This window comes from Chaetodon trifascialis, chromosome 15 (assembly GCF_039877785.1).
Source record: "Chaetodon trifascialis isolate fChaTrf1 chromosome 15, fChaTrf1.hap1, whole genome shotgun sequence".
NCBI classification, from domain to species: Eukaryota; Metazoa; Chordata; class Actinopteri; order Chaetodontiformes; family Chaetodontidae; genus Chaetodon; species Chaetodon trifascialis.
The window spans coordinates 9103661-9125038 of record NC_092070.1 but is presented as its reverse complement, the minus strand read 5'-3'; the positions used below and the strand labels follow the sequence as shown (position 1 = coordinate 9125038).

Sequence of the window (21378 nt, the reverse complement as noted above, 5' to 3'; positions counted from 1 at the left end):
GTTTAGAAACCATGACGACCTGAACAAGAAAAACAAGATTTATTTTCTGACAACATTCATTTTTATTTGTGTACTTACAACATACCAAAACAAAGACATGGGTGGAAATAAAAACTGGGATTACAAGCAGGAGGGAACAGAAGCATAAGGGTGACTCTTCCTGTAGCCAAGAAAAAGGTCAGCAATAATACAGCTAGTGTCCATACCTGCAAAAACATGAGAGAGAGAGAGAGGACATACGGTCAATATTCATTTCAAGAAATATTCACAACCTGTCACTTTCCAAGGCAATGAATGAGCAACCAAAGGAGGATTCACTGAACACAAAACTACACATGATACTCACTTCTGAAACTCCCACTCCCTGTTGTCCAGAGGGCACACCTGTCTGGTTTTCAGCCAGCGAGAGATACAGTGGAAATGGAAGGCATGCTGAGGAAGAGAAAAACAAAAACACAGAAAGACACATGAATAATAAATAAAAAAAACAGGGTTAGTTCACTGCAGCTGTTCAACCAATTTCCATCATTACATCATTTGTTGGTAAATGTCTTCAGCACTAAACTATAATGTAATGGGTTTGTTTACATCAGTAATGTTTGAAATACAGGAGAAAAAACAGCCTAAATTTAGTGTGATTGCAGGAATGTGAGCAGTAATCACACTTGTTCTCCTGCCAACAACTTATTACTGCAGAGCTTTTGATGCATTTGCAAGTCACAGAGTGCTTGTACATGCTTCACTTTAAGCAATTTCCTGCATTTTTAGACGGGAGAGATTTGCATAAATTAGCATGTTTAGTGACATATTCCTGTAAGGCTCCTACAGTCCTTATGCTGCAAAGACCATTGATATGACAAAACGGTTCAGAGTTTTCACAGAAACATTCGATGACAGAAAGTCTGTGACAGCTTGATGTGACTGTTGATTCCCTTATATTGTCTGTTTGTTCTTTTTCCTTCTCCTTTATTCTTGCAATTGTTGCTGTCTGTAACAACATAAGTTCCTCGACGCAGGATCAACAAAGTTCTATCTGATCTTGATTTGAAATGAGCCTTGATTTTTCACTTCTTCAAGCTGGTTTAAAATGTATCAGAGACGATGTCCATGTTGGCAGGGATCTTGTGAAAAGCTGTCATTGGGAACAATTCTGCACTTAAGGGAAATATAATGTACAGCACAGCAGTAATAGACCTGATTAGTGACAAATGTTAAAGGCGGAAATGGAAACTCACATTGCAGACACCCCAAGCGACAGTGCACTCCTCAGAGGTTGCAGAAGCCTGGTTGGCCTGGCACTCTATACCTGTGAAGGAAGGACAAAACATCTGATGAATGTCAGCTAAGAGCCTAACAACCTTGAAAAGCTCAACAAACTATGTGAAAGTGAACTTACAAAGATCCATGATGTGGTTCCGACAGATAGCACAGTTATCCACCACTATGTCCCAGGCCCACAGCGCCACGGCGTTCCACTGGTGAGAAAGAAGAATCACAAACAACCGTTGAACAATCTGATGAACGCACTCACTGCAGGTCGTCTTGTTGACACCGATGGACAGATGCCATGACGAGTATGAGTACATTTCATGTTTTAGATTCAAAACATTTTAACATGCAATTGTATTATTTGAGCACCAGTATGGAAACAGGAAGTGACCTTCAATGCACCTGCTGTTGTCACCTGATAGACAGCTCCAGAGATTAATGTTAATTGCAAAATAATATAAGTAGATGTGCAATAATTGTAAGATTCCCCCAAAAAGCAAATTTGGGGAAGGTCAATCCTGTACATTTTGTCATAATGTCACAGAAGCTGAGCCATGAAGGTATTTAGGTTTGTACACGACCAGCTGCAACGTAAGACTGAGCCCTGCTCTACACAACATCTAAAACACGTATCTGATGCCTCAGGTTTTTATGACATTTTAAAGAGAATTTGGGTTCCTTTTGGTTTATTATTGTCTCTGCTCGTTTCCCACATCCCGACTTTAAATTCTCAAGAACTTGACTCATATATAAGACACAACATTATAGATGATCAACACCCTCCAGAAAACGCTGGTCAACAGCAAAGGGTGACGGCACTTTCTGACACTTTCCTTATTATCACCAACCCTGGTTGTGACACCGAGGAGTGAAGAAATACTAGGATCACTTCAATAATACTGAAGATGTAATTTCCCCTAGAGAAATTAATACAGTACTTGTACTTCTATAAAATGAATCCGATATTATAGTTTGCTATGTGTTTGCTACATTGATCGACGATCCTATCTTTTAATTTGGGATTCTCAAAACTAAAAACAGGTAACGTCACTGTTAGCCAACTAACAAGTTAATTCGTTAAGAATAAGGATAAAGTTCAATCATACCTTAATTTAGGTTGCCTATATGTTGATATTGTACTTGGAGACGTTTTGTAACCACAGATTTGGACTCTGGGGTGGGTAGGCTAGGCTAATTTAATGTTAGCTCGAAGAGCTTAGAGCTTTGTTGTTTAACGTTCACTAGTTTACGTTTAATATTGTTGTTATTATTATGATTGGTTTTTTTTAATCACATCGCGGTGATGGGTGGTGGTCTCCATCACACCACAGTTATTTTATTACTTAATTTTAGCAAGCGTTTGTCCCAAAAGAGAAGTGCACATTCATGCCCGGTTTGAGGCAAGCTAACAGCTAACTAGCTACTGACATTACGCGAGCTAAAGTCAGTTAAGCGCTAGAATGCTAACGGCAGGTAGCTAGTTAGTGACAGTGAGCTGTGTTGGCGGTGATTTGGGGGCTGATGCGAGATTATAGCGTTTGTTTATACCACGACAATGAGTTACTTTATACAACCGTAACAGTTACCTTCTTCACTTCAAATCGCTTCTTGCTGGCTCCACTGTTTGTGCCGCTCGGCGTATCCACGTCCATTGCTGCTGCCATCTTGAAAGGATAAGTTTGACGGGATGACCAATTTACCCGGAAGAAACACAGCTATTTCCGTCGGTGTATTAACTTTAGTGTGTTAATCCGGGATTCTATTCGTTTATGTAATATGAACATTCTAGAGATTTGTTGATTGTGTTGCTCAAACGAAATCAGTAATTTACTATTTCTATTACTGTGACGTGAGGAGTACGTTAACAGCGAAAAAGGTCAGGTTCCACCGAGATTTGAACTCGGATCGCTGGATTCAGAGTCCAGAGTGCTAACCATTACACCATGGAACCGCTGAAAAGATCGAAAAAATATTACAGTATAGCACAACTCATATAGCAACTCATTTAAACGATCACACGACGTCTCATTGTTCCTTTGTCGCCTGCATGCAACTTTTGTTTTGATGACGCATGTAGCGGTGCGACACTGGTGGCTGGTGTTGCCAGATTGGGTGTTTTTTCCGCTACATATCAAGGCCTGTTTGCGGTGTGTTTTAGCCGGGTTTTTCGCCTGGATGGCTCTATAGAAATCTGGCACGGTATTGAACGAAGTTAAACTGAGAGAGCGTGCCGTCCACAGACACCAGAATGAACGAGTTCAGGCAGTAACACAGTACGTTCAGTTCACGTTCGCCCAAAATATGAACGAGTTCATGAACTATCGTTCAGTGAACGCGTTCAGGCACAACACTGAATGATGATGTATTTACTATCCATTCACTGTAGTTCTTCTATTATTGTTCAATGAAACTATTTTAACTGTGTTGAAGATGCAAAGTGTGCATCTACTCTTGGATTGGGAAGGGAATTGGCTGGTCACTCAGATTTTACTTTGCGGTGTTTATTATGTTCAGATAACAGAGTGCATGTAAATTCCTGATCTTAAGAGCTTTTTCTTAAAAGAAAAGGATCTTCACACTAGCAGACTGCAACAACAAACCAATACTATGATACCTGGACTAACTGTCATGCTAATTTATTAATGTGTCTTCTTGTTCTTAGTCACTTTAGGTGCCACAGGTTTCCTTTGAGGCTTATTCTTGGGTGGTTTGGGGAGTTTAGTTTTGGTCTTTGCAGGCCTTGCTTTGACCCCAGTGCCCTTTGAGAGGCTGAGTGTAGGTTTCTTCACTTTTGGAGGTCTGGGGGCCCCAACAACCTTCTCGACTGGAGGAGAAACACTTTCTGGGCAGGACGTAAAGACATGGACGTCCCTGACCCTCTGACCTCGGACCTCAGGTGGGTGACCACAGGTGGCAATAACCTCCAAACTTACATTCTCCATCCACCTGAAAGACAGAGACAAAGAAACAGAGGAACAAACAGAGAGCAACTGGTCATGTAATTATGGTCATAAATGTAGCTTCAAACTTATTCTGAAAGTTCATTTGCTAACAACAGCTCAACTTGTTTCCAAGAGGGTAATGTCATGCAAACTTTCTCCACCAAATGATTTGCAAAACACTAATTGCAGGAAAACTCTGCACTGACCTGCGTAGCGGCAACAGAGGACAGTCACACCGCAGGGGGTTGTCCTGCAGGTCAACCACCTCCAGGCCAGTGAGAGGGCTCAGGTCAGGAAGCTCCTCCAGCTGGTTTCCTCTCACAGTCAGAGCCCTCAGTCCTGGTCCCAGACCTGCCAGAGCGTCCCTGGACATCTGGACAGGGGTATAAAGAGCTGATCAGCAACAAGTTTTTGAGATGTTAGCACAGATATATGTTCTCAGTGTAGTGAATAAAATTAATCCAACAGGACAGAATCAAATGTACTCACTCATATACCATTAAATTTTGTCCAGACAGTATTTGTTGCATTGCCTTGAAATCTGGCACAGATATCCACAGCACAGCGCCCTCGGGATAAACTCTAATAACTTTGGTAATCCCTTAACTTTTTTCTACCACCATCATTAGGTCAATGTTTCTGTTTTTCCAGTATTTTGCACTTTGTGTTCAGTGCTAATTAGAAAATGTTATCATGCTAACATGCTAAATGCTCCTATGTTTAGATTTTCTGGGTCCAACAACAAACAAATGGCAGTAACCACACATTCAAAATCCATCCCAATCAGCAACTTGTTGGTGAAATCACAGTCACTTTGGAAATAGAGAGGTGGGTGGGAAGGAAAATACAGGAGAAAACATAAACATGATGCACAGGAAACATAAGGCTAGGCAAATACTGTCTGCTTAGTTAGCTTAAACATGTCTGCTGTACCTTCTCCATGCCCATATGATCAATGTAAAGCCTCTTCAGACTTTGGGACATGGGCTGGAAAGCATTCGGTCCCACCCAGCGAACTGAATTCTGTGACAGGCTGAGCTCCTCCAGGTTAGGGGCCTCGGACAGAGCGTGGGTCGGCACCTCCGTCAGCTGGTTTGAATCCAGGTGAAGTATACCGAGGAAAGCAGAGTCCAGGGCACCTTTGGCAATGGAAGTTATGGTGTTATTGGTCAAGTAAAGTTCCCTAAGTTTAGGGGTTACTGAGGACAGCAAACCAGTGGGCTCCAGTTTGGATATGGCATTTCTCTCCAGGTGTAACACAAACAGACTTGGCAAGAGTGTCAGAGCTGCAGAGAGACACAAAGAGACAGACAATATTGGTATTTGAGTTCCCACACATGCAGCGTATAACATAGATTCCTCTAACTTTAATTCACATACAGCCAGGCTTGACTTGACTAAGCACTGACCTGATCCAGGGAACTGTGCCAGCCGGTTCCCCTCCAGGTGAAGGTAGGTGAGCTCAGAGGCTCCAGCAAAAGCTCCAGGGTCCAAGGATGTGAGGTCATTGTCAGACAGATACAAATAAAACAGGTTTTTCATTCCCCGAAAGGCACCTGCTTCAATTTCGTGGATTTTGCAGAACTCCAGATGAAGAGACACAACTTGGCTGCTGCCTGGGAAGCTGTTGGCAGGAAGGTAGTGGAAGTGGTTGCTGCGGAGGTCAAGCAGCTGCGTCTTGGTGGGGAAGCCTTGTGGGACTTTGGTGTGACCCCGACCCTCACATGTGGCATGCTGGGCTTCAATCTGGGGAGGGTTAAAATCAGAATGGTATATTCTAAACAATGCAGGGGTTGTAGAAGTAAGATGTTTCCCTCTGATATTTAGAGGACAAGAGGTATAAAGTAGCATAAAACTGTCCTCAAGTACTTGAGTAAATGTACTCTCCACCCTGCTGATATATATGGTAACTGGCCTACAGATATGTTTGTACATCTACTGTAAAAACTTGGTGTCCGATCCCTATTTTGAACCTTTGCTATCTCTTGATGTTGACAGTTGAGTCATTCTGGTAACTTCATCTAAAAATCTGGCTTTTAGAGCACACTGTAAGCACAGAGCCTGTCAACGTCACATCACAGTGTCTTTCTGCTGCCATTTCTCTAGAAAGTGGCTCATATTGGGGGTGGACTGTGGAAGTGGACGAAATCTGCCCCACCAAAGAGAAATACTGTTGGTCTCCACAGAAAGCACTCACATCACAGTCACAGTTAACAGGACACTTGACTTTCTGCTTGGGTTTGGCTGTGGGAGGAGTGTTTCCTGCACTCTCATCATCTGTCTCAAACTCGTCCTTCACTGTGTCCCCCCGGCTGCGGCAGCGCAGGTCCAGAGGAGCCACGGCCTGCAGCGGCTCGTCTGAGAGGTGAGGAGGTCCAGCACAGGCTCCCAGCAGCTTCACCCCACCAACACTCGCCCAGTTCCTCAGGGCCCGCATGTAGCAGTTACAGTAGACTGGATTGCCTTTAAGAAAAGCGAATGATGATCAGGGTGCATTAAAGATGACATGATGTCTTATTATCCTCCATGTCTAAATTGCGTAAGGGAAAAATGTCAGAACACAGTTGTACCAGTCAGGTTGAGGCTACGCAGCTCCTTGGGACCAGAGAGGGGCTCCAGGTAACGCAGCTGATTGTGGCTGAGGTCCAAGTGGGAAAGGAGGGGGGCGCCGGACAAAGCCTGATCTGACAGGTCCTGAAGGGACATGTGGTCCAGGTAAAGGTGTGTAAGCTTCGCCATGGTGATGGATTCCTCCCCGAGGTAGATCATGGGGTTGTGGCTCATGTCGAGGCGCGTGACCTCACGTAGTCTTTACAGGGAGGAGAGCGTAAAGTAAAAAGTTCAATGACAAATTTACTGTTGTCCGTTTCGTCATTCACTTCCTTCTGTTGTCTCTCAAGGGGAGCTGGTAATGAAGGAACAGTGTGCAACAGTGTGTCTCACTGATGTTGTAATAGTCTCTTCAAAGGAATATCTTGACTACGAGTAATAAATACAAAGATGAATAGAAGATCCACCACCTCTTAACTTGTAACACCACTAAGAGTCTGCAACCATGCTAGCAGCTCTGTGGGACTGGACTCAGGCACAGAGCCACTTTGAGCTAAGTGCTAATGCAATACTTATGCTGTTGTAGTGTAATTTTTCCTACGCAGACATGTGATGACTTGAGAAACAGATGTATAATTGTTTCATAATAGATTCTGTGACGACTTGAGAGAAAACACTGTAACCAATGGTAGCTGATAGTAGCTGATCTGCTGAGCATGATATCGTAGTGGAAATGATTTACTGAGTGTGATACTGTAGTAGAAATGATTTGCTGAGTAGAAATAGAGAAGTGGAGAAATCATGAAATCAACTAATCTCATAGAGAATCCTTATCAGGGGCTATGCAGGTGTCTCTGCAGCTGCTTTCTGGGACTTTCCCATGACCTTGCAGGTGTCTTGGCAGCTGCTTCTTCCTTGTGTGGTGAACAGTACATAAGACAGAACACAGACCACTGTAGGTCAGAATCCTTCAGGCTTGCATGCTGTGCATTTCTGAACATATTCCCCTTTATGTCGACAATAAAGTATTTTGCTCCTCAGACTTCTGACTCCTGCAGATTTTTATTGGACACCTTCAAGAAGATTTTTTTCCTAAAACAAATGGACATCTGAATTTGAGTATTTTTGGCCCTCTGTGGTTTGTACATTTGGCCTTCACATTCCACAACACTGTCATGTGTATTACCGGCCATAACAATCCCTCAGATTGTCCCACCTGTTCATGGTCTGAGAGGGGAAGAACTGCAGCTCATTGTGGTCCAGGCTGAGGCGGTTGAGGCTGAACAGACCAGCAAATGCTTCAGGGGCCAAGTTATTCAGGGAGTTATGGCTAAGACGAAGCCACTTGATGCTGTTCAGGCCCTGGAAGAAAGGGGGTCAGATCCTCGTGAGATCTTATTGCCAAACATAATCATTCATTGTTGAGCGTGTGTACAGTATGTGTGTGCAGCAGTCTGTTGCATTTGAATCCATTTGTAATAATAGTAAAAAGTCAATATCCAGAAGTCTGAGTACCTGGAAAGCCATGTTGGGAATGTAAACCAACTGGTTGTGGATGAGGGACAGCATGTTGAGGAAACCAAGCTGTGTGAAGGCTCCAGGCTGGATCTCCTCCACGCGGTTATGGTCCAGATGCAGCTCCTTCAAGGAGGAGAGGCCATCGAAGGACTCCTGCAACAGAGAGAGGGTGGGAAAGGACATAACTTCATATCTCCAAAATGTTTTTCCAAAAATATGAACTCAACCTCTTCAGTGTTGCAGTTTGGCCCCCTCTGCTCACCTGGTAAAGGATGTCGATTTTGTTGTAAGCCAGGTTCAGGGAGACCACGCGGCCCAAGGTCCGGAAAGCGCCCTCCTTCACCCTGATAATGTTGCAGCGCTGCAGGTTGAGGTGAGTGAGGTAGGGTGTGAGGATGAACGCCCCCCTGGACAGCTGCTGCAGGTTGTTATTCCTCAGGTCGAGTTTCACTGTAATCTGTGAGAGCAGTTAAACAGGACAGAGGATGGATCTGAGGCTGGGGCGACATCAAGAGGCCCCTGACTGCAAGTTCTTTCTGTTCAAGGTAAACTGTATGGCTGCAACAAATAGTCCACAACTGCCATTCACTACCTCAAACAGCTGTGTGAAGTGACCATACATTTACCTCATCTATAGTTGGGGGAACCTCAGTGAGGTTCTTGCCAACGCAGGCGACTGTCAGTTTGGCACTGTCACAGCTGCACGCTCTGGGACATTTGCCTGCTTCAGCAGGTGAACTCAGCGTTAATATCAACAGGAAGGCCGCAGCAGAGAAGAAACGCATCTGTGCCAGTGAAACAGGTGTTAGAAATATGAAATTTGAAAAGTCAATGATGCAGTCAAAACTCTTCACCATCCAGTGCATGTGTAAGCATGCAGGAGAGCCAAACAACCCTTTTAAACAAAATCTATGATTAATGAAGTTTTTGCAAGATTTCTGTGGAATAAGAGACTCTCTGGGCTATGTTTGTCACTCCTGTGCCCCGGGTCTAGTTGAGCAGTCCAACTGAGGACAATGAGTTTTATTTTTCAGATAGATGCCCTCCAGCTTGCATGAATATTGAAAATTGCTCAGTCACATTGCCTCTCCCTCAGTAATTATACTCAGGAAAAGTCAAAATGTAAAAATAATAATAATACAATAAAATCCCATAGCTAGTAATCTGATTACAGTGTGGTATCAGGTTAAGAAATATTTGGGCCAAAGTCTGTGTCTCTCTCAGGCTTCAGGCCAACATGGAGTAACCACTCTTCCCCAGCAGGCAGAGCAGATTCCAGTTTTATGTAGTGGACTGAAAAAGGTCTTAAGACGACAGGGGATCTCATAATATCAGATAATGGGACCTTAACGTCATTTGAGGAGTTGGTTGTCAGGTATGACGTCCCGCACAAACGTTTCTTCAGATACCAACAGGTGAAAATGTTTATTAGATCATCTTGAATTCTGTGTTTTTCGATCCCCTCTTATCTATTTTGAACGTCTGCTTAATAAAGGGTAACAGCTCAAAACTATATTATCATGTAGTTGAAGGATGTGTCTTCTTTACTAAAACTAAAGACATAAAAGAGGATTTCCCTCAGGAGGACTGAAGCACAAAACACAAACGGTCCACAATCAGCTGAACTGTGTGTCAGGAGTGGACAAGAGAAAGGACCTTTTTTCACTGTTTGGGAATGTGATTAACAGGTTTGGAAGGAGATTAAACAACCTCTGGAGAGTTTATTGGGCAAACACTGAACACAGGTTTTTCATATCAGGTTCATGCCGTGCTGAACATGGTGCACAGAGGAGGATGCTGCTACCTTTGATCTCTTGAGTCATCTCACTGTCTTGGAAGAAGACCAGCAAACCAAAATTCAGTCATTGGATTAAAGAACTGTCCATAACTTCACCTCTGGTATGAGAACACATTTGTTTCTGTGTTGTTGGAAGAAATTTGAAATTATTAATAAAGATATTGCTGGATAATAATATAGATGCATATAAAGCATATTGTTTGTTGTAAAATACTATGTTTCTTCTCAGTATCTCAAATCTGCAGTAGATGAACCATGAGAGGCAGCTGATCAGGTGAAAATGACTGAGCTCAACCATAAACCGGAGGAAGAAAACACTGACTTACCTTGAAGCAGAATATCCTACAGTCACAGCTCACTTTGTAACATGAGTTTAAGGCAGATTATATCTGAATCTTTCAATTATCCGCTGGTGACCTTTTTTATTTCACTCCAACTGTGTCCAGCACTCACATTCTGCGGTCCAGCTGGCTAACAAACAAGGCTTTGGTAAATTCTTCTGCGATGACCCCTGACCCCCGAGCCCCCTCACTGCAAATTAACACCTTGGCATTACATTTTCTGTCCAGTTAGAGGCCGAAACACAGGGAGCAGGAAGCTGCAGTTGTTGGTCAAACTGATTTGCAATTGTTGATAAATGGAAGGAATAAATTCTTAGTCTGCAACATGACAGATTTTTACTTCTTTGACCCCAAGTGCCACCAAACAATTCACAACAGGAAACATCAAAATATGTAGAAAATTAATGGGAATTTCTTCCATAAAGCCAGTTTATGAACAGCAATGAAAGTCTGGATAAAATGGAAGCAACCCTAATTGTTAGAAATGAAGATTCTATGCAGTTAATATGAAAAGGCTGCAAAAAACATCCACTCAAATCAGCTTTATTTTCGCAACACAATCCAAAAACACAGAACCTCGTGCCTCATTAGAGGCAGGAAATACATTTGAACTTAATTCAACCCTTGTGATTGTTCTACTGTGTTTTAAAGTCTTATTTTGATAATATTTATCAGTTAATACATATTTTAAGAGCACTGTTTGACCATATTACCGATTTTAATATACATTTAATATAAAACAACAGAATAGTAAAGGTAGATGTGAGGGATAAAATGTACAATAGCTGATGAGGATTTCACTGAAGAGCTTCTCAACCTGCAGGAGGCTGAGGTCAGCATCCTGAAGAAGTATTGTGATGACCACAGAGAACTATGTGAGGGCGTCACAAAATGGCATGAGAAATGACCCCTCGAGGTTCAACAACAGAGGCGGGAACCTTCTGAAAGAAGAGAGAGAGATCAACTCTTGTCAGAGCTTTTCTAGTTTGCATTTAAGTGTAATCTGTGCTTCAGCCAATCAGGTGGAACTAACCAGGAGACGACGCACGGATCTACAGTTATGTGTAGAATGAGGCCTTTTCCTATTCACCTGCATACTAAGAGCATTAAGACCAAGTGATCAGCACTGCGCTGCGGTTATATGAGTGTACAAGAAGCACTTCAGTTAGTCCACGCCATAAGCGCAGAGTCTACTTCAAAACACAAAGCATTCCAGTCCAGTCCAGAGTCCAGAGAGAGGTGTGCTGCTGAGCTCGCGGAGGACGACGGTGACACGGGGAAGTGTGTCTGAGTGGAGTCTGCTCTTCTCAAGTGCTGCTCTGCTTCAAACATGAGCTCAACTGTGCTGGTTTCTAAAAGGTCCATCAGTGTTCAGTCCATGTGTGTGCGCGCGTGTGTGTGTGTAGGTGTGTTTCCACAGTCCTCAGCCCTCAGACCTGACTCTCTGCAGCGTGGACTGGAGGCTGTTTCTGGCACTGCCACAGGACTCCAGGGCCTTGTTGTTTCTGTGAATGATAACAAACGTGATTAAAAAACACACATATATGCACATGTTCTGTTCACTGCACATGTTCAGGATCACTGGCACTGCGGTTTGAGTCAATCCCACGTACAGTACACAATCCTGCTGCTGCAAATACTCACTACAGCACCAAACGTGTATTAATCTATGGCTGAAAATAGGCCCCAACATGAAACAATGTATTTGTAGCCTGTTCTTAAATAATAAGTACAAGGAATCTGGCCTGGAGCTGAGAGCCCCAGACAGGTTAGTGAAGTGACAAACTTCTGAGAGACAGACCAACACATTGTTTGTTTAGGCCCTTTCATGGGATTTGTTGACAGTGGTGGGTGGTGGAGTCCATCCTTCCCATGCTGGACTCAAATTGGCCTCCAACACACGGGATTCACAGGAAACAATGATCCACACTCATTGGTTCCAATTTTACCTCACTGAGCCTCACTGCTCACTCTCCTCCAGCCATATCAATATCATATCAGAGCAAACCGAACTTTTCCTGCTGCTTCACATTAAAAACATTCAATTGCTAAAATGTGTGTGTTCGGCTTTTACTGTCAGGCACTTACAGAAAACACAGCGCACTTGTCACCAAGGCCAGCGCTGATCAATATCTGGCATTTTCTGCTCTTTTTTTTTTTTTTTTTTTTTGGACAGTGCATCAATTTGAGATATTTTAGGGAGTGATGGAACCAGAAGAAGCAGCCACAGAGAGCTGTTAGACAGAGAGCTGCAGGCTACAGACTGCACACCTCCAGCTCCTCTGCATGGTAATTTTTCTCATGTGGCCGGCTGCTGTGTTGAAAAGTAATCTGAAATCATATTAATGTTGCTCGTGGCATGATGGGAAAAGTCCAATGATCAAACTGACTTCTTCATTAAAACAATGCGAGTTGATGATAAACAGATCCACAGGGTTTGTTGTGTTGTATCTCGAACAAAGTAGCTGCTCGGCGAGTGTTTGCTGCCCCCTGAATTCTGGGACCTGCAGTGTTAAACCACCCTTGCTGTTACCACGGTAACCACTGGTGTTTCTAAATTAATCAGCAGTGAAATCTTAAGGTTTCTAACTTTAAGGACATGTATAAAGAAGAGAGGGTTGCACTCAGCAATGCAATGCAATGAGAAGTTCTTTCAGTGCGACCCTCTCCTCTTAAAACATGGACACTGATATTTAGGATAACACAACAGCAGGTCAGAGCACTGTGGCAACCTTATAATTATAACTTTAAGGATAATTTAAGTCTTTTGCCCTCATTTATGTCATAGGCGCAGAAAGTGAAATATGTCTCACATTTAAATGACAAATAAACCCATTCCAACACAAAACAGCAATCACCAGTGTGCGTCCACTGCCGTTATTATGTGCTCCAAGTGCATAAACATTCATGTACAAGCCTCATTCCTCATGATGGGATGGTAATCACTGTGTTTTGTACCTGCAAGATGCCTGCTGATTGGCTCATTCTGTCACGTCCTTACCGGGACATGAAGGCCTGCAGCACAGCCACGTTCTCTTTGGGGAAGTATTCCTGTCGAACAACGTGCTCCAAGGCGTGGAGGTGTCCAGGAACCACGAGCACAGGCTTCACCTTGTCCTCGCTCTGAGCAGCCAGAGGGACAGGACAGAGGGACATTGAGGACAGAAAAGAGGCGAGTGTTAACAACAACAATAAATGCAGTGAAAAGACCAAAGAGAGAAATGTTAGGAAGAGAAATGTAAAGGCAACAAATGTTCTGCACTGCAGCAAATATTGCTGAATATGTGCAGATTAAGCACACCTTGATAAGTCCGAGTAGCACTAACAAGGATGATACGAAGCTGTAGCCTTGGAAGGAAGGAGTAGCAAAAGCTTTCCTGAGAAGGGCATCTGTGAGGGGAAAAAACACAACTAAATATAAAGTGAGATCCAAACACTGTCACACTGTGAAAAATCCACCCTAAACCAGTTTTAAATACTTAATAATAATCCAGCAACTAGAAGTGTTTTCGTTTTGATCAAGCGGAGAGGGACAGGAAATATGAAGAAAGAGGAAGTTGTTTGCAGACCAAGTTGAGCTAAGAGTTTAACGGTTTGAGAAATACATGAATTATGAAGAAATATGGGAACCAGTGGATGAGACAGGTTGGCAAGTACACAAACATTAAAAACAATAAATAACTAGAGGACGCTGAGCAGATAAATTCATTTGTAACCCTTTGAGGTTTCCTCTTCATAAGTCAAGCACTTCTGGCAGCACAGCAAGGGCAAACACAACGACAGTCACATGAACAAACGCAGACAGCGTCTCACCAATGCTGTCCAACACCGCGTTCTTGACATCATTATTCTCCTCCTTGTACACAGATGAAATCTTGAGGAAGGCTTCAGCTGTTTTTGTAGCATCTGACACATCCACCTCCACACAGAGAAAAGAAGAAGCATTTACTGTTGTTCAAGGTTTTAGCCTTTAGCAGTAGATTGTGAAAACTTCAGCTGCTGCATTCGTGGCATCATATTTGTGTCTACCTGCTGCTCGATCAGCGACGCTCTCTTGGCTCCCAGTTTGAGCAGCTTGTCTGGGGACGGAAAGGTGAGGAAGGAGGAGACGTCTGGCGGCCGGGGTGCTGATGCAGGGGTGGATAACTGTGAGGGGACAGGGAGAGAAAAGACAGTCAGCCAGTTCACACCAAACAAACATGCACATGCAACAACTGCTAGCATGACCTTTAGATTGGACTCATCATTTCTCTAACCTTGATGCTACTGCTTTCCTCTTCCTCCTCCTCCTCTTCTTCTTCTTCCTCCTCGATTTCCTCCTCATCCACTTCCTCGTCATCCTCTTCCTCGTCTTCATCTTCGTCCTCGTCATCATCATCTTCTGGCTCACCCTCATCATCACTGAGGCAAAATGTACATGGTGCTCATGAGTGAGGATTTTGTTCTGACGTCATGTTTGCAATATTGGACAAATGCCTCAGCCACGCCACGCCACGCTACACAGTGGAAACAAGGCTAAAATGACTCGTAAAGTCACGGTGGGGGCTTATTGCTGTCCTGCTTCTCACCCAGTGCATGCTGGGACAGGTTCCAGGTCCCCATGACAACAGGATAGGAGTGCGATGTGATTACCTAAGTGATCCCAGAAGGTCGCCCATGTTCATGCCTTCCATGCAGTCTTTCAGAGCCTTGCAGCCCTCCTCTCCGAGACAGTTACCTGACGACCAAGGAGATGAAGACATCTATTCTTCTAAAACCACTGATAGAAAAACTTTAAGGCAGATTTGACACTTTTCAAGAGGATAACAGCAAACTGCACCGCAATCGAAACACCAATCATCTACATTTTTATGATAATGGAAAACAAAAATTCTAAGTCTGCATATGAAAGAGGCAGATATGCGAAGAGTTGAGTCAGTTTCTACCGTTCAGGTCCAGTTTGTCCAGCTGGTTCTTGCCCTTTACTGCGTGTGCCACAGCCAGGGCAGCTTCTTCTGTAATCTCGCCAAAGGACAGATTGAGTTCCTGTTAAGCAGAACAGAATATTTACTCAGGAGGGAAGAATGATTTCCAGCAAAAGCCAAGAAAAATAAAGACCTTTCAGAATAAATTCAGCATTCAGCAAAGTCCACAGGTGTGTGTGACCATGTTCAGTCTGGCCACTTACGTCCAGTCACATCCAGATTGTATGCACACACACGCACGCACGCACGCACGCACGCACGCACGCACGCACGCACGCACGCACGCACGCACGCACGCACGCACACACACACACACACACACACACACACACACACACACACACACACACACACACACACACACACACACACACACACACACACACACACAAAACAAGCTGAGTCTGGCTCTTTGCCAACAAATGATTAATGCTGAGACTAGTGACAGCTGAGGTCTGATTGGGTCTCACTCACCTTGAGGATTGGCAGTCCCTCTGATACACTTTCTGCAATAGCAATGGCTCCTGCCGGCCGCACCAGACAGTCTCCAAAGTTTATCACCTGGATGCTGCGAAGGTGTTTCAGGGCCTGTGAAGGATACAAATATTACTGACTATAGCTTCACCAATTTCAAAGTCAAACTGATGGAGACAGACAAATTGGTGGACGCGGATTTTCAGCAAAATTCCAGCTGAATTCTACATTTGGATCTCAAGCCAAAACTTGAGTCCAGCATCTCCAGCACAGATATGAAAAATACCAACTTTTTTATTAGTTATTAATCACTCTTAAAGCTCCACTTATCAGTTTTATTGTACATAACCAATGGCTGAAATGACTATGGACAATCATAAAGGGGTCTCACTGTGACTGTTTATAACTGTTTGCTCATATATTCACCAAAACAACAATACAAAGCTGGTAATATATCGTCGCTGTCCGATAAAAAGCACGTATCTCCAAAACTCGTTTTTTTCAGGAGCATGAAAAAAGTGTTTTACTTGTCAATTAACTTACAAATTAAACCCAAAACACAGTAATTAGACACACTTAGGACTCGAAATGAAAACCTATAGTTACACGGTGATTAGCAACCCGTTTAGTATTTTAATCGGATTTACGTGCGTTGTTGTGAGTGACATTGGACATACGTGTTTTTTAAATAATGCGTTTCAATGATGTCCGGTCATTTACGAGCCTCAAGTCTCCCGTTCATGTCCCACTAAATCCGTAAACTATTGATAGCAGGCTATCCTACGTTTCCACATAGCACATTACCCTAATCTAAGATTTTTTTGGTATTTTGTGTTGAAATCAGATTAGTCCATATAGGCAAAGAGTCATCTAATACTGTATTAACGCACATGCATCAGTCTGACTCGGTTCAAGGAAATCACAGAGTTTATCGTCTATCGCTTCACTGCTGCTGACCCTCCTCTCTGCCTCAACTGCTCTACTGTATTTTACTTTTGCTATTGCACATAGCTCCTCTAACGTGAGAGACATGTCTAGCCTGAAAAGGAGAAAACAGTGCACATAACAGACACATCAGACGTCAATGAATACATCTCGGTCAGTAATCTAACGTAAACAACACTGTCATGGTTATAAAAAGTTTTTGAACGGCATCGCTCGATGCAAGGACAACATTAGCCTAGCGTTAGATGCTATAATAAGTCTGCCAAGTACTGACGGTATACATTCTGTGTTTACGGACATGACAAATCATCTGATATACAGGCAACGCCAGAGGCGGGAGATACGCGCATTGATGGACACTTCTGACACCCAATGGAGATACGTGTTAAATATATGATGTAATAAAACGTCTTTCCATTGGTCACTTGGATCCCCAATGCTACCTGTTGCTGGGGGAGAATGTGAATATTCCTTAGCCAATGGAAAGTCAAAATCGTTAAAAGTGGAGATACGTGTTTTTTATCGGACAGCGACGATATTCAAGTCTGTGTTTTGCAGCTTGTGGAGTTCTGCTCCTAACACACGGCCAAATAAATATAGAAATTAATAAAAGAAATAATTTCGACAGGGAGCATTTCACTGGCAGAAACTGTCCCCTAAATTGCCAACAGTCATGACACCAAGACGTGACGCCTCTGTACCTGAGCCATGGCGATAGCCCCCTTCTCAGTGAAGGTGTTGTCGTTGAGGTTGAGGATGCGCAGGCTTGTGTTGTGCTGCACTGCTGTGGCCAGGGCTGTTATACCAGGGTGATTGATGCCGTTCTGGGGCATGTGAACCTCCTCCAGGCTGCCCATCAACTGGGAAAACAAATTGTTATCATATGATTACTCGACCTTGACAGCATGTTTACAGAAAGACCTGCAGTTTGTCTATCAGTGTTTCCCCTACCATTGTACAGGCCTGGCGGGCCGCCAGGCCAAGGAGACCCCCCGCCAGGCCAAAAAAATAAAAATAAAAAATCAATATGCCAAAAATAAGCCACCTATCCATTCATTCATAAATCAATAATCATTTACATTTAGGAGCGCCTCTGGGCAGCGCAACGTGCCAACCTGCTTTGCTGCCTAGTAATGATGCGAGTACCGCTGCTGAGAGCGCGGGCATATTTTATGGGATGTTTAAGGTTTGTAGCTAGCCAACTATGGCACCGCTGAAGAAAAGAAAAAATATCGCGGGCGAAAGACAACTTAATATAAAGAAGTTTTTCTGCCAGACTCCAGAGCCAAGGAAAATAGATGAAGGGAGAGTAACAGAGGCAACTCTAAAAGAAAAAATGACAGGTGCAGGTCCCTGCTCCGCCTGCCGCGATCCAACGGGTGACCCCACTCCAACTGCCGAATCTAGAATCTCAATTATGTGTAGGAAATTCCCCTACCACAATGCCTTGGTGAAGTTCTTCCCTAAACCAAGAAAAATCAAGTGCAGCACAGAGCAATGCACACTCTGTGGTTGAAGTGCCAATGTGTAATCAAGCATGTTCCATTTGTATGTAATAAATGCACCTTATTAAGTCACCCTCTCCTTGTGATCTTGAATACAGTCTGGGTGAACAAAAATTTGAATGCAAATATAATAATTGTAGAATGGCAGACTGCTTGCTGTGCCACCTGACTTAATCCAACTACGCCAATACACCATCCCACTTGTCTTGTCTCTTTAGGGTTTGCCACCGGGCCTGAAAAAAATTCTAGGGGAAACACTGTCTATAATAACACTCTTACAACAATTATAGGAAAGTAAATAACTGACAATATGAGCTGCATAGATGTAAACTGGTCTGAGATCAGTATTTGAAATTACTTATGCAAAGTGCTCCTGGAAGGCAAACTGTAGTAAAACCTCTTATAATCATTGTTTGGTAATGGAGTGTGACAATGCTGTATTTCCCCAGAATACTGTCAGTCTACAGGTTAAAAGTTCAAAGCTCAAGGACTCGTTAGTCTTACCTGGAAGGCCTGAGCGAGGGCGGTGGCTCCATCGTTCTCCAGTCGGTTCCTCCCTGCAACAAACACCTTCAGGCTGAGGGGGGCACCGTCTGAACTGGATTTTTTATGGCACTGGATCAATGAAGCAGCCAAGATCTGAGAAGTAAATACACACAAACGTGTTTGAGAACATTTCACCGTTTGAATATTTCAACTACTGACAAATGTCAGAATTTTCTTCAGAAAAGGCTGCCGGCACATCGATCTTTACAAAGCTCATAATATGAACTGCATTATTACTGCACATGTGTGCCCAATGACGTGATCACTGAGTGCATATTACCAAACAGTATAGAGGAGATGAGCCATACCTTCCCACCTCCGATGCCCATGCCACAGTTGTTGAGCCGTAGCTCTTGCAAAGTGTAGCAGGCAGTGCTCTTGAGCAACTTCTCAATGCCTCTCACCCCATCTGGTCCAAAGGCGTTATCACTGAGGTCTAAAACTGTCAGCCTGGCGCCTGCCAGCATCACAGCGTCACCCAGTGCGTTCTACACAAGGATAAAAAAGGCTAAAAATAAATGCAGTTTCAACAACTTCTGACTGGAGGCCTAAACTTGTTTTGACATGGACAATAATGTTAAGGAAGAAAGGCACTACCAGGGCGGGGGGGATTTCAGACCGTAGGCGACCGGTGAACATGTCACTCCAGTGACAGCACTGAAAGAGAAAGAATAAAGATTAACAGCTTCATTGACAACCAAGAGACAAACCAGAATATATTCCATTATTTACAAAACAAATAACTAAAGAGCAGCTAGTCATGTTCAATCTACTGCATGCTAGAGCTCAAACAAAAAATCCTTTAGTCCATCAAGAGAAAAATAATCTGCCGATATTTCAATAATCCAGGATGTACAGATATTTTATAAACAGATCAATATTTGTCAAGAGAAATCCCAAACTTCTTTTTCACAGTGTCAGAAAGGTGATGAATTCGACTGCAAGATTCAAAATGACCAAAAAAGGCCAAGTGTAAACGCTCCACACCTTGAGCTCGCTCTTCGTCTCCAGGGCTTTGGCGATGGCCTGTGCCGCCTCCACACCCACAGTGTTTCCCTCCAACCTCAGAGCCTGCAAGCCCTCAAAGTTCTGGATTTCCACCACCATCTCCTCCACTGGAGAGAGGTTGAGGACGTAAAATCATTAAAACCAAGACTTCAGTGTGTTTTAGCACTCATCCAGTCTCATTAGGCCTCACTTGCCTATTGCTTTCTGGGACACTAAGCATGCTCAGTGACAGCTGACACACTCACCTGATTGGGCATCATCCAGCTTTCTTCCCTGGCCTTTGTAGCTCAGCTCTCCTTCCTCCACCCCAGTCTTGGCCAGAGAGTCGGCCAACTGCGCAACAATGTCTGCTGCCATCGGGACACCTGAGGAACAAACACATGATTGACTTCTTCTGTTCCTTCATGATAATCCTGGTGTCTGCAACCAGTTTTGTCCATGGACAGATCTTATTTCATCTGCCATACAAGTGGCACTCACTACAATAAAAAACCAAAACACAAACCACCTCACATAAGTAGTTTAAACTCCATAACATACAGTTATACATGATCTATCTTTAACAACCACGTATTTCTAGAAGCTTCGTCCACCTTTCTACCAGGCAGAAACTGCTGAAAGGGCTATTTTACCCAGAGGGACAATCCACCCTAAAACAATATTTACTTCTGCTGTGCGGAGTTACTGTTCACCTCAGATTTCATTTGCGGATTTTAACAAGTCTTTCTGTATGCTGGAGAGTACGCAGATGGCAAAGACTTGATCTAGTGTTAGGTTAGAGTTCCTCTGTATGCACTGAACTAGCTCAACGGCTAAACGGTGTTTAACGGGTGACTTGAACCAAATGAGACGTGCTGAAGTCGGTCACTAATTCAGCGTCGAGCTCGACTCAGAAACACGAGTTTAAGTTCCCTCAACACCGGACGACGGTCGCCGGGTTTTGTAAATACTAACTTCACGAACTCTACTCATCAGGTGTGAAAGGTGTTTTGGGGTACACTTCCCCCAACACGCAAACGGCGGCTAGCATTAGCAGAATGCTGCTAACGTTATGCTAACAGACTTCCAAACGGTTTGATACCGGTGGAGCCGTTGTTGACACCTGTCGGTTCTGTCGCATGTTACGTGTTTACTAGATACTGACAATCTTAGACCAGAGTTTATATGGTTATAACACGGAAAATTAAGTCAGCTATCGTGAGCTAGCACGGGTAAGTGTGACACGGCATGGCTTTTACTCGGCCTCTACGGTCATCGGAAAAACCGCCGACTAAGTTACCTACACTGCATTTAGTCTGACCCCTCCGGTCCACGCTTTACGTTCCTCACGACATAAAGTATAACCCAGTACTTAGTCTACCCCCGACAGAAATGAATATAACAGTTACCACAGCACTGCTGTGCTGCTTGAATCCAGTCCAGTGACACACTCCCGCTCGCTGCTGTCGTTCAAAACCAAATCCAGCACACGACCTGACTTGACGACCACAGTGCTGGGAGACAAGGGACTTGTAGTTC

General features: G+C 43.7%; 3 protein-coding genes and 1 non-coding gene across 7 annotated transcripts; all 4 read right to left on the bottom strand.

The window, feature by feature from the left end:
• Positions 1 to 17: 17 nt before the first annotated feature.
• On the bottom strand, positions 18 to 2965 carry rbx1 (ring-box 1, E3 ubiquitin protein ligase). Its single transcript, XM_070981398.1, has 5 exons — positions 2856 to 2965; positions 1397 to 1475; positions 1236 to 1306; positions 347 to 432; positions 18 to 206 (listed from the first exon to the last, which is right to left on the bottom strand). The coding sequence occupies exons 1-5, from the start codon at positions 2931 to 2933 to the stop codon at positions 194 to 196; spliced, it is 327 nt and encodes a 108-aa protein (XP_070837499.1). The 5' UTR covers positions 2934 to 2965; the 3' UTR covers positions 18 to 193.
• Positions 2966 to 3148: 183 nt separating this feature from the next.
• trnaq-cug (transfer RNA glutamine (anticodon CUG)) lies at positions 3149 to 3220 on the bottom strand. The gene has a single exon. It is a non-coding gene; the product is annotated as a tRNA-Gln (tRNA).
• A 688-nt stretch (positions 3221 to 3908) lies between these two features.
• Positions 3909 to 9064, bottom strand: chadla (chondroadherin-like a). Its single transcript, XM_070980664.1, has 10 exons — positions 8906 to 9064; positions 8542 to 8736; positions 8277 to 8432; positions 7978 to 8123; positions 6782 to 7020; positions 6409 to 6674; positions 5621 to 5957; positions 5145 to 5497; positions 4418 to 4584; positions 3909 to 4215 (listed from the first exon to the last, which is right to left on the bottom strand). Exons 1-10 carry the CDS (start codon positions 9062 to 9064, stop codon positions 3909 to 3911), a joined length of 2325 nt encoding a protein of 774 aa, XP_070836765.1.
• A 1670-nt stretch (positions 9065 to 10734) lies between these two features.
• Positions 10735 to 21358, bottom strand: LOC139343943 (ran GTPase-activating protein 1-like). Of its 4 annotated transcripts, none has more exons than XM_070981798.1 (16): positions 21249 to 21358; positions 20106 to 20225; positions 19840 to 19967; positions 19450 to 19509; positions 19161 to 19340; positions 18811 to 18945; positions 17503 to 17661; positions 15857 to 15970; positions 15344 to 15443; positions 15051 to 15135; positions 14675 to 14819; positions 14448 to 14564; positions 14232 to 14337; positions 13720 to 13808; positions 13420 to 13541; positions 10735 to 11923 (listed from the first exon to the last, which is right to left on the bottom strand). In XM_070981798.1, the coding sequence occupies exons 2-16, from the start codon at positions 20215 to 20217 to the stop codon at positions 11842 to 11844; spliced, it is 1734 nt and encodes a 577-aa protein (XP_070837899.1). In that variant the 5' UTR covers positions 20218 to 20225; positions 21249 to 21358; the 3' UTR covers positions 10735 to 11841. The 4 variants fall into 4 exon arrangements, with proteins under 4 accessions (XP_070837899.1, XP_070837898.1, XP_070837902.1 ...); XM_070981797.1 differs by having other exon boundaries at positions 21144 to 21292; XM_070981801.1 differs by having other exon boundaries at positions 10739 to 11923; positions 13377 to 13541.
• Positions 21359 to 21378: the final 20 nt, after the last annotated feature.

What these genes read in the sequence shown, in the direction of transcription:
- chadla (XM_070980664.1), bottom strand. Translation starts at nt 9,064, where the DNA reads ATGCGTTTCTTCTCTGCTGCGGCCTTCCTGTTGATATTAACGCTGAGT. An exon ending in AAATCGACATCCTTTACCAG is followed by an intron (nt 8,433 to 8,541) that starts GTGAGCAGAGGG and finishes TCTCTGTTGCAG; the next exon opens with GAGTCCTTCGATGGCCTCTC. An exon ending in CTGTTAACTGTGACTGTGAT is followed by an intron (nt 5,958 to 6,408) that starts GTGAGTGCTTTC and finishes AACCCTCCCCAG; the next exon opens with ATTGAAGCCCAGCATGCCAC.
- rbx1 (XM_070981398.1), bottom strand. Translation starts at nt 2,933, where the DNA reads ATGGCAGCAGCAATGGACGTGGATACGCCGAGCGGCACAAACAGTGGA. An exon ending in GAACCACATCATGGATCTTT is followed by an intron (nt 1,307 to 1,396) that starts GTAAGTTCACTT and finishes CTTCCTTCACAG; the next exon opens with GTATAGAGTGCCAGGCCAAC. An exon ending in TCGCTTGGGGTGTCTGCAAT is followed by an intron (nt 433 to 1,235) that starts GTGAGTTTCCAT and finishes TCTCTTCCTCAG; the next exon opens with CATGCCTTCCATTTCCACTG.
- LOC139343943 (XM_070981797.1), bottom strand. An exon ending in CTGAAATCCCCCCCGCCCTG is followed by an intron (nt 19,341 to 19,449) that starts GTAGTGCCTTTC and finishes ATCCTTGTGTAG; the next exon opens with AACGCACTGGGTGACGCTGT. An exon ending in CCCTCGCTCAGGCCTTCCAG is followed by an intron (nt 17,662 to 18,810) that starts GTAAGACTAACG and finishes TTGTTTTCCCAG; the next exon opens with TTGATGGGCAGCCTGGAGGA.